General features: G+C 31.0%; 1 protein-coding gene across 20 annotated transcripts in view; it reads left to right on the top strand.

Annotated features, from left to right (window-relative positions):
* Positions 1-12433: 12433 nt before the first annotated feature.
* The window catches only part of LOC111029202 (calcium/calmodulin-dependent protein kinase type II alpha chain), a 52664-nt gene continuing 47701 nt past the window's right edge, over positions 12434-17396 (top strand). For 6 of the 20 annotated variants that reach the window (XM_022308131.1, XM_022308133.1, XM_022308127.1 and 3 more), the window contains exon 1: positions 12437-12754. In XM_022308131.1, the coding sequence (XP_022163823.1) occupies positions 12690-12754 (65 nt within the window). In that variant the 5' untranslated portion in view covers positions 12437-12689. Of the gene's footprint in view, positions 12755-17396 lie in introns of all 20 variants that reach the window. The other 14 variants (XM_022308117.1, XM_022308121.1, XM_022308119.1 and 11 more) reach the window with 5 other exon arrangements.

Genomic DNA, 17396 nt, shown 5'->3' on the forward strand with positions numbered 1-17396 from the left:
TTATATTTTTAAAGTTGTATTTTATACATATCACTCCACTTAGAATCTAAAATTAATTAACACTTAGATATTTACTGACCTTTTTTGCGACCAAAAATCACGAGGATTTTTTTCGTTTTCGGACTTCTCAGCATTAAAACTTTCTCTGCCAACTCGTATCGTACATCGGATAATAAAGTGATTAGCTATATTTGCCTTTAGTACATTTAATTCTGCATAAAACAGTTCTATTATGAAATATTGTATTATTATATAATAAATATAAATATTTTATTATTAATATTTTATTATACATTAATAAATAATTATATTAATTGAATAGTTAACTGTAATTGTACACTGAACACTTTACACGTATACGTTGTTAACCGTACTAATCGGTTATATTCATTAATATTTGTGGATATTTCTAAATATTATTGCCTAAATATGATTGGGCATTATATATAACAACTAGGAAATATGTGTATTATATAATTCGCCTGGTCATTTCAGTAATTTTATTAAATTTTATAAAATACCTAAGCATAATAATATGTTATATGTAATGATTGAATTACACATATTGCCGGTAACATATATACTGTTTTTTAATCGAATTATTAACGATTTAAATTGACTATTAGGTAATATTCAAAATGCATTTTTTAATGGAACATAAATCACTGTAGATGATCCATTTCCTTATAAAAATATCAATAGATTACGTTATTAGGATAACGAAATATAATATGAAAATATAGGTGGCCTTTTTTTGTAAAGTAATAATTAATCGTATTATCTCAAATAAAAAAAGTAAGCCTATTTGTGTTGTATCTATACTTCAAATGCCAGTAGGTAATTAGTTATTAGCCGAGTGACTTATAACAAATTATTTAATGACCTAACAAAAATACTTGAGTGCTAAATCAGATACTGCCGAGAGCTGAGCACCTATTTCATTTTAAGAAGATTGATAGAAATCCATCTTTTGTGAATATGACAATAAATTGTCAAAGTTAATGTGCATGAACGGATATCAACTTATACCCTACCAACCATTATTAGACAGATTGAAGGTGATTAACGGTTTAATATTAAGCATGGGTAGTTCATTAGTATACATGAAGTATTCCATTTATATATACTATATATATATATAAGTGTACATTACTAGATAGGCTATTAAATATAATCTGGTAGTTCTTGATAATTTATATTATTGAAGAGTTAAATAAACAAATTCAAATATTATATATATAGAATAATTAATGCATTAATATATTTTAGCTAACTACAATATTATCCGAAATTGCTATTTTATTATTTATTTTAATATTGTTTACAAAATGTAATATAATAAATATTTTATATATTTTCAATTTATATTGGTTTATATTTAAACGCCAAACACTCATACCATATAAGCACAATTATTAGGGAAAGTGCAATATTAATTATTATAATGATTATTGATTAATCATCGACATCTTCAAAAGCAATATCGTATGAAATATGAATAGATTTGTTTATATCAAAAATTATGAGTATATAATTTCAACAAAGTGTACTTATTCTGATTAGTAAAGCCATTGATAAAAAAAAAAATAATACTAAAATAATTAAGTATACATTTTAGTGAAATACGATCAACATATTATTTTAGGGGAGAAATTAATTTGGTTGTTAAATATCTTTTTCAGACAATTTTGTGGCTATATTTTATGTTTAACGTGTATTATAAAATATTTATATTTCCAGACAGATCAGTCAAACTTCTGCAATTTCCTAGTAAAGGGCGTGAAACTCTTTATTTGACATGATATACTGCTGTCAAAATTTGTACCGAAATAATACATATATTGTATACATGGGTACGTAATAAAATATAATAATGCTCTTGTAGTCTTGTGTTATGCAAAGATGATTATCTTTAATGATATATTTGTCGGATAAAATAACACATATAAATAGCACACAACAATAGAATTATATAGCCAAAATAATAATCCATTCAACGTTTCAGAATCTAAATAAATATACACGGACAGTTTGTACATATTCTGGTTTCTTCTGTCTGAGTCCTGAGAGTTTATATAGTATCCAGTTATGTATTGCGTGTTACAATGTAAACCTTTTACATAATTTAGCACAGAAACTTCAAGTTTTTTGTTGACCATTAGTGCTTATACTCAATACATCTCACCGAACATGTAGGTATTGTGGATCACAAAAAAAAGGTGTAATTTAAATACTAACAATGTTTGATTAGAGCTATGAAATAGTAATGATATTTTACTTAACAGCTTTTAAATGGAGCAGATAACGATATGGAATCGAGGAATAGCTAGTGTATTGTAATACACTTCTTTTTTGCCAAAGTAAACCTTCTGACTGTAGTTTATTATTTTATCATTATCACATTGTACTGTACACTCAATATTCGTCATATGAATATCGGACTATAAGATGGATTCAATTTATGTTTTAGTAAAATTATTTATTAATGGTTGTAAGTTTCGACATTTTATTTACCAACTAAGCCCACCTTAAAGTACATAGATAATATATATTTAAGCGCTCGTAATACATTCAGTGTTTTATTTTTCTAAAATGCAAAGTAAAATTAAACGGGGAACTTCATTCTGCTGCATAGTAAGTTTCGAGTGTAACTTGTTCTTAGGTACTGGGTATAGGTTCTATAATGATTTATATTACTTATTGTGTTCCTCGAGCTACCATGTTATCCACACTTTTCATAAAAATTAATTATTTAATTAATATGAAAATAAAAGTTTTCTTAAAAGGTCCGTATGTGCAGTACAGCTGTATAACAAAATGTTGCCAAATATTAAATAGACCTTTACCAAAACCACCTATAATTTTCAGGTAGGGGTACCTACTTGGTAAAAGTCAGCCCTATTTTATGCAGATGATTTTGAAGGGTTCAACATGTAGGACTCAGTGATTCTCAACCTTTTTTTGTTCACGGCATAAAACATAATAAGTTTTCGCGGCACACTCACGCACTCGACAACAACAACTTCGGCAACCTCTCTGAGGACATTAGTTATCGCTAAGTGAATATTCATTTATATCGTCTTATCTGCACAATTCGTGCACAATCAGTAAATTCACAATTGGTATTTTCAAAGAAGAAAAGCTGGTAGAAATTCAGGAGGATAGAACACTACGACTGAAATATAATGAATTACCACTAATTAGATTTTGGATGTATGCAAAGATATAGAAAATCTTGTAATAGCAGAAGAAGCAATCAACATTTTGTTACACTTTTCAACCACTTACTGATGCGAGTCAGACTTTTCAGAACTAACGAACACAAAAAAAAAAAAAAACGGGAGAGGCTTCTTTCCATTGATCAGGGAATGCATGTGAGCTTGTCTTCAATTCTATCACGTATTGAACTTTAGTGTACGAAATGACTAGCTCAAGTTTCTCACTAATAATTTAAAATATTTTCTCTTTATGATAAAATATTCCTTTGCTTAAATAATTTAGTTCTCAAGATACTATTTTGTTGCTGTATTTTTAAAAAGTATATGTAATGAAATAAAATACTGTTTTCAATATTTTTTGACTAGCATAATCACAAATATCAGATATATATAGCAGCACACCGGTTGAGAACCACTGAATTGTAGGTACCTAATTAAAAACTTGGAAGATGAAGCAGTCATTACAAATTGTAAAATAATTTTAAATGTGATCTTGCTTACTTAAAATTAAATTTATTATGTATCGCTGAAAATATCAAAAAGCTCGAAAAACTCTAATTTTTCACATCTTGAATACTCGTTAAACGATTTAAAATAAATGGAAAATTCTATAAATGACTTCCCACCTGGTGTAGTTAATACAATAATTGAAACAAAATGCACAAAATGTTTTAAGCAGAAATAAAGGATTGATGGTTTTAACAGAAATTAAAAAAAAAAATACTTGAAGGCGATAGAATTAGTTTTAACAATTTTTCTGCTCCAAATTATTTACAGGATTATTTTTCTTATCTAGCATTTCAATTCTTTGAGAATTTTTGCCACCCCCTAACTTCCCGATTCTAGATTCTATCTTCCCAATTTGTCACTTCCAGTGTTTCCAGATCCTTCTTCGCCTTATCTATCCATTGGTTTCTTCGTTTTCCTCTGGGTCTTTTTTGGTTGAATACGATTGCTGCTCTCATACTTGCATTTTCAGCTTTTCGCATCGCGAGCTCAAATCATTGTAGTCATTGATGGCCGCATGTTAAGTTCATTGTTAAAAATGCTGGTAACTATGTAACACTGGGCTGTACATTAGCTGTCTAGAGAGTCACTAATATGTTACTGATATGTTAAATTTGAATTTAATGATATAAAACCATTGTACACGAAAAACGATTCTGAACAAAGACGATCAGCCTGTATAATATTTTATATTACTAAGTAGCCAGTATGAAAATTTAATGATATTATTGTGATTAAAGTAATTTATTTTACTATTAGCCGTTAGTACTATAGAAGGTTTGGCAAAAAAAAAAAATGCATTTGAAAATGTCAATGTGTATAATATGAAGTATATTACCTTCTTTAAAAGTTTCAAGTATCCACTAATAATATTTTTAAATCACAGCAAAATAACTAGATTTGTTATTCTTAGTTTAACTATGTTAATTTGTTTAGTCCAAATTTGAACTTAAAATAACTATAAAAAAATTGTATTTAGATATTTTTTTTTTAGATTTTTGGTTACAAAATGAACTACTTATGTGGGATCTTGTTTTAATTTCTCAATATTTAGCCATAGAAATTGAACATTTTATAAATGTTTAACTACAAAATAATTCTTAAATTTTCAATTGGATAAGTTTGTTTAACATTTGAACTTAAAACGTTCATTAAAATAAATCTTGCACAGGTATTTTTACTATTTTTTACTGATATTGTACCAATGTGTTTTGCTGTTTGACAAGACGTATACAATTTATTGACATTTATAAAAAAAAAACTAAAAAAAAATTGAAAATTGAAATTTGAGATGTAGCTGTAATAAATATGTTAAATTTGAATTCAATGATATTCAATCATTGTACTCGTATACGAAAAACGATTCTGAGCGAAGACGATCGAGTGAATATCCAATGTTGTAAACATTTGAACTTTATAAATGCTCATAAAAATGTAATTTAATTTTCAGGCAGACTTTATTTTTTTGATAAATGGAGATAAACTTGTGATAAATCTTGTATTTTATTTTCAAATCTTAGGTCTAAAAAAAAAACTTTTACGAATTTTTAACTCAAAATAATTTTCAAATATTCATGATTTTTACGAATTTTGTCAAAATTCCAACTTCAGACGTTTATTGTGGGTTTACGCTCAACGTTTTTTTAAATTTCCACTAGCAACGACTTACGAAAAATCACCTTGCATTACATTACAAGTTTTTAGATAAAGCGGTAATTTTTTTAACGTCAATTATTTTAAAACAACTAATAAAAATCGACATTGAAATGCATATAAATAGCTAAACACGAGTCAAATGTTTTTGGAAATCTTATAATGTATAAAAAATGCTAATACAGAAATATTTTAGATTAGTGTTAGGACAAAATTTCATGTATGTACCGTAATTTTTCTTTGAGTTACACCAAAAACCAAAATGGATGTTGTCAAAAACTGATTTTGTGTAAAAATGTCCGTTTATCTTGGCGCTTTTGAAAACTACTTGGAATTTTAAATTTTGAACTCCTGAATGCACGAACTAGATTCACTTTCCCACGGGAAAAGATACTAATGTTGAAAAACCGAAGCATTATTTCGACTACTTATCGTTATATAGATATAAATAAATAAAAAAAAACATACACACACACACACACACACACACACACACACACACACGCACACACACACACACACACACACACACACACACACACACACACACCGTTGTAAAATCAATACATTCATCGCTTCGCTCAGAATCTAAAACATGTGGTCAAACATGTTTTTTAACATCCTTTTCAGTATTTTATTTTCAGACGCTAGTATAGTTTCTTTCTGGTTCTCTAGTTGCGACTTGTGAGCCAGACCTCACATCTATAAGTACCAAGGGTCTTATTATAGTCATGCAAAAGTGTATAACACATAGAGTAAGAATTAACTTAACCTAACCTTTCTACCTTTTTGTTCCCCTAAATAACAGCTTTGACTTGAAATGTCCGTCTTATGTATGCTACTCACAATTTCGTAACTCTACAGTTATTGTTATTAGTGATAGTCGATTCTAGGTATTTAAATTGTTTGACCTTTTCGAAAACATGATTTCCAATTTCTATACTTTCCTTCTCATTAATAGTTCATGCAATCACTTTCGTCATTTCTTGGTTATTTTTTAAGCCAACCGATGCAACCATTTCTATTACTTATATTTACCTACAACTTGTACTTATATTTTGTACTTTTAGCTAATTCCTTGCTGTCCCCTATCGAGTTTAGATCATCTGCAAATCCTAGCACATTAATTCGTATGACACTAATATTATTCCCTAAGTTGTTACCTTGGACACTATGTATTTATTTTTACAGCGCTACGTTCAACATGCAATAAGGGTGAAGGCATCTCCTTGTTGGTTTTAAGACCAGTTATGACTTCAAATTATTTACGTTAGGGTTGGTAAACTCTTATCTGGTATATTGTAATACTCATACACATTTTTGTAAGCAAAACTAATTTTCTTGGGAATCCTAATTCAAGCATGATATTGTACAGAATATCACAGTGAATGGTGTCATATGTCTTTTTGAATTCTACCAAGACTTGCCATATATTTGAGCGTGTTTTTTGCATCCTTCAGAATAGAGTCAGTGATCATACTCCGATTATCTATGTCGTGGCCTACTAGCATCTCTGTCCGCTGACTGTTGAGAATTCTTTTTTAACTTCTTGAAAAAAAAATTTCTGTCTTCCTCGTTTTTGATATTTTCTAGATTTAATTTTGGTGTTTTTCTTATGCCCCTTATATTTGTACATTTCCTTTTAAATTTAAGCCTAATCCCGAAAATGACCAAGATTTATAAGATTTTAAATATGCACAAAAAGCTTCTAAGCAGTGTTGATGTCCAACGTAGTTTTTCGAATTGACATAAGTATTTACATAATGTATTTGTCATACTTTTTCGTATCAACGATGTACTTAACTAGATTTCTAAAAATCTATTTACTAGGTTTTTGCCATGTATAATTTAAAATCTACTTTTAATTTATTATACTTTTAGTTAGCACATTTTAATTAACCATGTATAAATGTGTAATTCAAAATGCTCATACTCTTTAACAAATATAAAATAGGTAATACATTTTTGTGCTGCATATTATGTCAATTACTATACAATGCTAAATTAATAAAATTCCAAATATTATGAAAAATGAAATAAAAATTGAAATTTTAGTCTGCATATTTTATACCTTTTTCTTGCACACTCAGACTTTTTTAGTGCTTGTATGCTGGCATATATTTTAACTGCTATACGTGTGTATACATTCGGTCTATAGCATCTAGAATGAATATGTTAAATTTAAATTAAAAATAAAACATTTGTAAGTAATAGAGGAATGTTTTAAATTCTTAAGATTTATATTTTTTGAATGACAAAAAAGTAACAAAACTTGTTTGAGGATAAATCGTTATTTTACGTGTGCGTTTCCAATTTCATCATAATTCAAACTTCAAAAGCTCATAAAAAATTAGTGTCGCTTTAAGTTAAACTTTGTTTTCTAATTCCAGTAAGAAAAACTTATGAGAAATCTAATATTATATTTTCAGGTCTAGGGTATTTAAGTTTAAAAAAATAATAAATTTTCAACCACAAAGTTCAAAATAATTAATATCTAACTAGATCCAACTTTCTATACGTGTTTTTTAGTTTTTAGTTACTTGTACACTTCATCATAAATATTTAATATTGGGGTTGTATTTTTACGTATTCTGAATTCTATAGTATAAAAACTATAACTATACCTATACATTTCTACATATAAATAATTTAGCTATTTATCTAAGGATAAAATTAGGGAATATAAGTTATTGAAAATGTAGGGTTCAAAATTATATTAACTGGTAGATAATAATACTATCTCACTGGTTATTTTTTTCATCACGAACTTACATTTTATCGTAAATTATTCTTAATCATCTTGGTATGTAGTTTTAAACGTTCATAAATTATAATAATACAATTCTAATTTACAAGTTATGAAAATATGATATGAACGGTACTATCAAAAATGTTACTAATCAAGATGATAACGTCTAATTATTATTACACACAAACTTTTTTCAATTTTATATTATTGTCTGACATAATTAAAAATAAATGAATAAATTAGACTTATGTGGAAACTGAAAGATTATTATTCAGATTTCAGAATGTGATATTGGGATGTTATATGGCTCACTTGGGTAGAACATTTTAGTAACACCTGTGATACAAGTCTGCGTACGCCTATGGTATACAAACTGCATACTGTTGACCCAACTAATTACTTTTCCACAATTGGTCTGTTTATTTTAAATTGCTGTTCTTTGTTAATTGAATATTGTATTACACAATTACCTTAAATTATCGTTCAAGTGACAGCTTTTTATCAATACTAATGGCCATTAGACTAATTAATACTAAATAATAACTGACGCTTAAAATTCCTTCTGGTACACTCAAACTCGTATATTATTATTTATTATTTATTATGATAGGTAGTTAATAATTATTTTCTTCCAATTCAGTACTTAATAAATAAATTAGGAATATTAATTATTAAATACTATTTTTTAAGTATGTATAATACTGTGTAATTTATGTAAATACTTAATCAATGAAAACAATTAAATCATAACATAACTTATTGTCATATCATAATATGAGATACTGAATAATTCTAAATTTGTACTCATGTATAATATTGTATAATATATTAATGACCGTCGTGTACATAACTTTTTTTTTAATTTAAATTTTCATCAATTTTAAATTCCTAAGAATAATCTTCTTCTAAAATATAAAGTTTTTGATTTTACTATGAAGTGTTTTCCAATTAATATTAGTTTCCATGATAAAAGCATTCCTGACAAATATTTTCCTGAATTTAATCGTTCCTGACGAAAATTTTCAGGAAAATTACGTGACACCTAATTTATCAGTGGTTTTCAACCAATGTTCCTTGTGTTGTTACGTAGCCCACGAGCTTTGGAAATGTTGATTTTCTGAAAGAGACTGAAAACTTGAAACCATCCGTTTTTAATTTCTAACTAGTACTATAGCACGTATAGTGATTCCAAAAAAATTCATGAGGTAACAAAGAGATACACAATTGGACCGTCAATTGAATATTATATTTTATAGTTGTATACTTATTATATACCTTAATATTTAAGTGTGTTGAAGTGCACTATCTGCTCATATTTTAAAGCTTATCAACAGTCGATCACAAATTATTATGGTAAAGACCATGATTTAAGATTTGTACTATCTTAATTTGTGATAAAGACTCAATATTAATAAATTTTAATATTATTACTTATTGTATTTGTATACTCATATAGTAGCTGACCTAAGAGTTATACACCGGTGAGATTTGGTGTGGCATGGCAATTTTGTGAAAGATGAAATTTGTTGTATTTTCAGAAAAATTGAAAATCACTGTACTATATAATTTTCCCAATCATTATCTATAAAAATGTTATGAAATAAATTGTAAACGCTTGAAAGTTATGTAGGAGAAATGGGCGATAACAAAATAAATATAAAATGTTGAACCGTTTCTATTATTTTTAAATTATGTAACAAATAGGGTAGATACACATAGGTATTTTTTTTCATACAATACAAATACATATATCTGATATACATTTTAATATAAATGTTAAAAATGGGCACTAGTATAGTCTTCTCATGACATAGGTAGGTACTGGTACTACATTGCTTAAACATTTGTCGAAGAATTGAAAATTTATTTTCAAATATAATAAGGACGACCTTTTATATTCATAAAATATGTTTTTACAGTTTTATCTAGATATTGTGTATTCTGCTTCACTTCTAAAATATAAGAACATTTCCTCTATAAAATAAATAATGCATTTTTATAACAATACCTTCCCAAATTCATATGATAAATGGATATAACAATTTAAATATGACATTTTTATAGCATATAATAGGTATATTTTTATTACAAGACCTTTATAATTTTTCATATTTTTCCCCAGAAAAATTGGTTTATAATATTTTAAAATCTTATAAGCAATTTTCGAAAATAAAAAAAAAATTGTTTAAGTTACTTTGCAGTTGTATAGTAGTTTTCAAGTGTAACTCGTCATTAAATGGGTCACAGTTATGTGACGTTAAATTGAATTCAATGATAAATCATAGAAAATATGATCCTGAGCAATTACAAGGCTATTTTTATTGTACATTTGTCTACCTATTTATAATTTTTTTATGTTACATAGGTATAAGTATTATTTTTCTGTTTGTAATATGGTAGATTTAGTTTGCCACAAACCAAAATCATATATTATTAGTAACTATCATAACATTATTACTAACTGCAGTTAATTACTTTTAAGTCAATATTAACGTACCGTACATCGGTGTGAATAGGTTCGTGGTATAAATATCTTAAAATTAATTAAAAATTTTAGAAATTTCATTGTGTAAACTAAATATAACAATATAAATAATAGTGTTACAACAATGGAATTACTACAAATTAACTAAAAACATTGTTAATTTTTTAATATCATTTTCGGCCATATTTGAACTTAAATGCCTTTTAAAAAAATTAAACTTCTATATTTTTGAGATTATTAAGTTCCTGTAAAAAAACTGTTGAGAAATATTTTATTACATTTTCAAACTTAAGACTTTTAAATAAAAAATTATGAACCGAGAAATCTTGAATTAAATATTAAAGTCTTAGGTATTAATAACTTACGAATTTTCTACTATACAATGTAATTTACATATTATTCTCGTGATTTTGATCAACTTCGCAAAAATTTGAACTTTACAAGTTTATATAAAAAAAATTATTGTCGTGTATTTTCGATATTCTTAAAATTTCTGTAAAAACAACTTACTCGAAATCTTGAATCAAATTTTCAAGCTCTTTTACTCACAAAAATCAATTTATCCTTCAAAATATCCAATTTTATCCTCTCTTTCCAATATTACTGATAAAATCCGATTTGTTAACAAACACCGCTCTAGACGTTGAAGATTGAAGCATCCATCCTACTGTAGAGACAGTCACACTAAAATAAAAGTACATTTAATTTTAAAATCAATAACCTATAGTGTTTTTAAAAAGTTTAGATACGTTATTTAAAATCTGACAAGTCGTTGGTTTGAAATTTGAATGTTGTATATAAAATGTATTGTATTATGCAGTTAAATTATCTATAGTATGTATAATAACACTTATATGAGTAATAATAAATAACTATTTAACTATAACATTTACTATTGTAATTTGTATTATTAATATAAGACGGTTAATTCTTATAAAATATATAATAAGATTGATAGCACAGCATTTAAATCCTGTATATTAATATAAATTATAATATAATAAGGAACAGCCGCAGAGATATAATGTTTTATAAATTGTTTAACCATTTTTAAATTAAAGCTTTCATTACTATTTTATTTCCTTTCGAATGATCGAACCTTAGACATTTATTGTCGTAATTTAACCATCTAACTGTAATGAACATCGGATATTGGATGCTGAAACGACTTTGATTCACAAACCCTTAAAAAAAACTAATTCAACAATTGTTTTTCTAAGCATTTTTTCTTTCTCATATAGTTTCTCATCCAAACGAATAAAGTCCATTTTATAGCTCATTAAAGCAAGCAATTGTATTGGTCCCAGCCACACACGAAGGGGGTTGGCAGGGACATCCTTGGGAGGGGAGTAGGTTAAGCTGACAATAGTACGATTTATCTATGTACGTAATAGATAAGATACATATATATATATATAATTTAAAGAAAAAAGAACGAATTGTGGTGTCGGGGACATCGGTGACGCAGGACAAGGAAATGGTAGTAACGGATGGGTAAGAGGAAGAGAGTACATATCGCGCGCGGCTGTGTCAGCGGCGGCGGCGCGCATACACACACAAAAGGGGCGCCGGCGTCTGTATCGAGCACAAGCTACGGCGGCGGCGTCTCCACTACGCTACACCATTATAATATAGAGGGATGTCAACAAGTAGCTCGGCGGTTCGCCCGAGACGTGCCGAACTTTGCCGACCGGCCGCCGCCGCCGACGCCGCCTGCGGTATTGATTGTGGAACGGCGCCCGCAGAGCACCCGCACCGGCGTCCGCGGCGTTACGCACTGCACACAAGACGCACACACACACACACACACACGCACACGAGCGCGCGCGCACACACACACACACACACACTCGCACACGGTCGCGCGCGCACGAAAACGCGAACGCGAACGCAAACGCGGCACACGCTTGCACCGCACGCCGACGTACTGTGCTGCACGCAGTAGACACACGGTTCGAACGCCGAACGCGGGCCCCCTCGGTTTAATTTTTTTTAACCAAACTACAACCTAACCACACACTCACACTCGCACACACATTTACACACGGCACACGGCACACGAACACCGCACGACACGATGGCCGCGCCGCTCGTATGTACGCGATTTAGTGACAATTACGAACTTAAAGAGGAACTCGGAAAGTAAGTACCAACATATACATACGTACATATATTTATCATGACGCCTCCCGTAGTACGGTCTTACCGCCGAGTGATGTGTATTATTATGTATTATATAATATTATATTTTGTATTATTATTGTTTTGATTACATCCATTATAGTCGCCTTCGATATCAACGACGACGACGACGACGATCATAATATTATGTATCATATATTATAATATACACACGTCAGTGGCATGATATTAGTTTTTAGACATTTAGTTTATAGTATTGTAGGTGATGGGTGCCTGGGTATAGGTTACCTACGAATTTGTTTTCTTACTGGACGTAAATACCGTATAGGTACGTCTGTAGCTGTTTTTTCTACAGCGGTTCATTCAGCCGGGGGACCCCCTTGTGCTCTCTCGGGTGCCCGATCGAAATCGATTGACGATTGTCCTTCGACATCCGCCGATCTCGAGTATGTTATATTGTAATACTACAATATTATTCTATAATATTCGCTATTATATACTGTCCGCTATATTATTATTATGTGTGTTCCGTCCCTCTGCAAAACAATAGGATTCAACCACTCGACGGCGGTTAATTCCCAGTGGTTGGTTTCTCGTCTGTGCGTCGGCGGGGACGTAATCCTCGTTTAGGGATTTCGCACATATTCAACGCGAATCGATAAAGCGTCGTCGTCGGTGGTGGCGGCGGCGGCGGCGGCATCTAAGTCCGGCGAATGTTTCACCGCCGCGCATGTGTGTGTATGTTTATTACAAACTACACACACACACACACCAGCGGGTATAGAATATACCGATATTTTATGTAAACAGTATACACCTATAAGGTGAAAGTAAGAGTAATAATATACACTGTGCCCTAGGCTAAAACAAGTTTGCACCGCGTGGCTGTGTGCTGTAGACACATCATATATTATTAATATATATGTATAGGTTTATATTTAATGTGCACGTATTATACGCGCGCTGTCATTGCCCCATACGCGTTTTACATGTATTACGCGACGGCAAGGACTGTAGGGATTTGACTGACGAACCGCAGCAGTGCGACGTCTACAAAATTAGATCAGGTCATCGGGACCTTCCTCTCACCCCCTCTCATCAACCCAACCACTATACGTACTCATGCGTGCACACACATAACATTACAATCACACATTCGCACACACACACACACACACACACACACACACACACACACATACTCGCGTAGACAATCCGTTCACCCATCGCTTCCACCGGCGGCTCAGTAACCGAGTACTGTATATAATATATATATATACACAGTTTATTATATACTATATATATACCATACGTCATAGACGTTAAATTGTCGTAATGCACGTGCTCATAAATCACGTGCCATTGCTTCTGGGACAGCGGCACCGCACCGAGATGTGTATTAAAACCATGTATACCTTCCTAAATAAATAATAATACGTAAATAATACGTATAGATATAACATACAAATACGTAGGAGCACAACTGCATAATAAGACTATAGGGATATTCTACACACAAATGATATTATCATATTATCATGGCAAGTGCAGTCGATCGACGACTTTGATTTCGGCGCGTGCGCAGTGATACGAAGGATGCCGTTGACATACATACAATTATAATATATTATTCTTCCGATATATCTAAACGATAAATTATTATTTTTATTATTATTATCGTGTTTGAGCAGGTACGTATGTGAAGTACGAAGAATTGGTCCTAAGCGCAAAATTGGGGTGAAGTATAAATAAGTGGTATTTTATTATCATTGGCTTTTAGTAATTAATATCTGCAGATTTATTGTAATATATTGTTTAGTTCCATGTAATATAATGGACAAACATATCTATCGGCTGCATGAATAAAACTATACAACTTTGGGAAAGAAAAACAAAATATGATAAACGTGATGTGGATGAGATGTATAAAACAAAATATCCTTGGTATATATGGTATATATATGTATGTGGAGAGCCGGAGAGGGAGATGACGACTGTTGATAGAGAAAGGGTGGAGGTAGATGCCAATTCGTGTTGCTTGTCATTGTTGGACAACCGGGTGCTGGGTTTATCGAACTTCTCTCTCACTCTCTCTTTCTCTCTCACACACACTAACCACCCATATTTCTCTCCCTCGTACTCTCATCATCTCGGTTTCCTCCCCTACCTCAGTTTTAGGCGTCCCAACCACCACCACTTCGGACCCTTCCGGCGTCTTTTGCACACACACTAATATATATTATATTTATATATACCAGTGGTAATAATATGACTGAGAATTTTAGCAAAGCATGCGCCTTTTAATGGCCCTCGTGACACTATTTCTCTCTGGAGTGGCGCTCTATACGAGTCCTTAACCTTCTCCTTTGCCTTCCGTCGCGCTTATATTATTATTACTCCATGCCTTTGGTGCGAATTTTCATTTTTTCCCTCTGCTATTGGTGGTCTGTTCGTTTGCGGGAACGCCAACCCGCGGCACTGCAGCAGCAGCAAGAGCGAATCGATACGCGCCACGCGAGTGGTGTAATGCGAATCCGATAAGCGGGTGGGTTTTTGTTCTCGGCATGCAGCAGATGCGTGTTGAAAGCTTCGATATTATGACGAGTATACCTTCTTCCCTTTCCCACTTCAGCACACATCCCCGTCAATGTGAAAAATGCAGCCGCGGTGGTTTGCACCTAACCACAACCCAGACTAGGTACAACAATATTAAACCAATATAAATAAAATAATGATAATATTATATCCGTCGATGCCCTTTTTATCAGACACACGAGAATCTCTGTCAGCACTCAGGTTAATAATCATCTTTAATATTGATTACATGCACATGTAGTTCTATTTTGTTAATTTTCTTACAGTATCAGCCGAGGCAGGCCTTTTTATATAATTTCACCCAAATATCACTGCAATAGAAAACACCTAAATTACGGTCGACTATAATAGAGCGGATATTCAGGGCCAGCAGTTAGAATAAAATAATTGGCCGATATATATTAATTATACTCTAATTCCATTATTTTCGGGCGTGGGACATTTACACATCGCTTTTATTACAAAAAAATTGAAAAATGATTAAATTAGAATGTAATTACTAATATTATCATATATATTTTAACTATAGGTAGATTCATAAATTGGTCATTATTTACATTCATAAAAATTACAAAATGATCAACAATTTTTTTTTTTTAATGTTATTCCTTTTAATTTTGAAATCTATTATTCTGCTATTACATGATGTTATTGGTGTATTATCCGGTCGTTTGGCCCGTACTACCTGTTATGCTGTTAAGACATGAGTTGTGCAAACGACCAACGACATTATTTACCTGAGGGATTAATGATGTACAAAGATTAACTCCCTTCATTTTCATAATACCATCCCATTATCGAATCAGAATATCGAATTAATAAGAATTTTTGATATTATGAATTGCCCTTCATTTCCCCTCATCGCTCATCAGACATCAAAACAACCTACTTTGAAGGAAAAATCTTTCGTGTAAGACCTAGGTTGAGGAGTTTTTATAATGTGTTTTAAATTTTAATTGTATTACGGGAGTCTGAAGTCTGGAAAGCAGAGTGGGCTAAGCAACAGTTGCAGTGGGATAGTACTTTAGTAGGTATCTAGTGTGTATAATAATATAAATATAAACATGTGTCCTTTTGTTATCTATGTTTATCGAGATAGATAAATATCCTTCAAATACTAGTAATTTTATCTATATCAGTGGCTTCCCTCCACCACAATTTTCAATGGGGGAGAAGGATGTTATAAGTATAATAAATAATAATATATTTAAATAAATTGTGGTGGTAATATCAAAGACACAAATAAGGGGCTTTATGGGTCAATGAAGGGAGGAACCCTCAACCCCCCCCCCCCCTATGCACTCGACTGATGCCTATATATATTAATAATAATAAATATAATTAATATAATAAATAATAAACATATTATAACAGTCAGTTGTGCACTTATGCGACATACACATTTCGTGTCGAGTAAAATCAATTCGCATTGGCTGTCGCTATGACGACAGTTTCATTGTACTCAACTCAGGTGTGCTCAACCTTTCGGTTTGTGGTACCCGGGGGTGGTGTGTGGTTAGGTTAGTGTCACCATAAACCAACATTATACATTATATCCTCCTACCTAATTCTCAAATAATTTGTATACACATATATTAGAAAAACAATCAATTGAGGAGAACGATGCCGTGACTGATGGATTTCACGTCGTGGCAAGACACCACGCGCGCAGCACCACAGATTAATTTTTATTTAATCTATGAAAGCACAGTGATAATTGAACCATTCATTATTAAAACGTTTCTGAAGCTGGACATTTATATTATATAAGTACATGTGTATATGCTGGCCTATATATTTCATACTTAAACCGGCAACAGTCGCTGTTCGGGATTCGGGTGAATTTTAGAGTGGCAGAAACAAGCAAAAAAAACCGTCTTCTAAAATATTCATCGGTCTTGTGTTTGATTATTTATTATGTATGTTGGGGACTCCTTGAAAAAAACACGCACAGTATTGATCAAATAATTAATATCGTTTTATCCAAAACTGACCTCAATATTTACTATATTATTCTCGCCGGAGAGACAGTTTAATTTTGAATAAG

This window comes from Myzus persicae, unplaced genomic scaffold (assembly GCF_001856785.1).
Source record: "Myzus persicae strain clone G006 unplaced genomic scaffold, MPER_G0061.0, whole genome shotgun sequence".
Lineage (NCBI taxonomy): Eukaryota > Metazoa > Arthropoda > Insecta > Hemiptera > Aphididae > Myzus > Myzus persicae.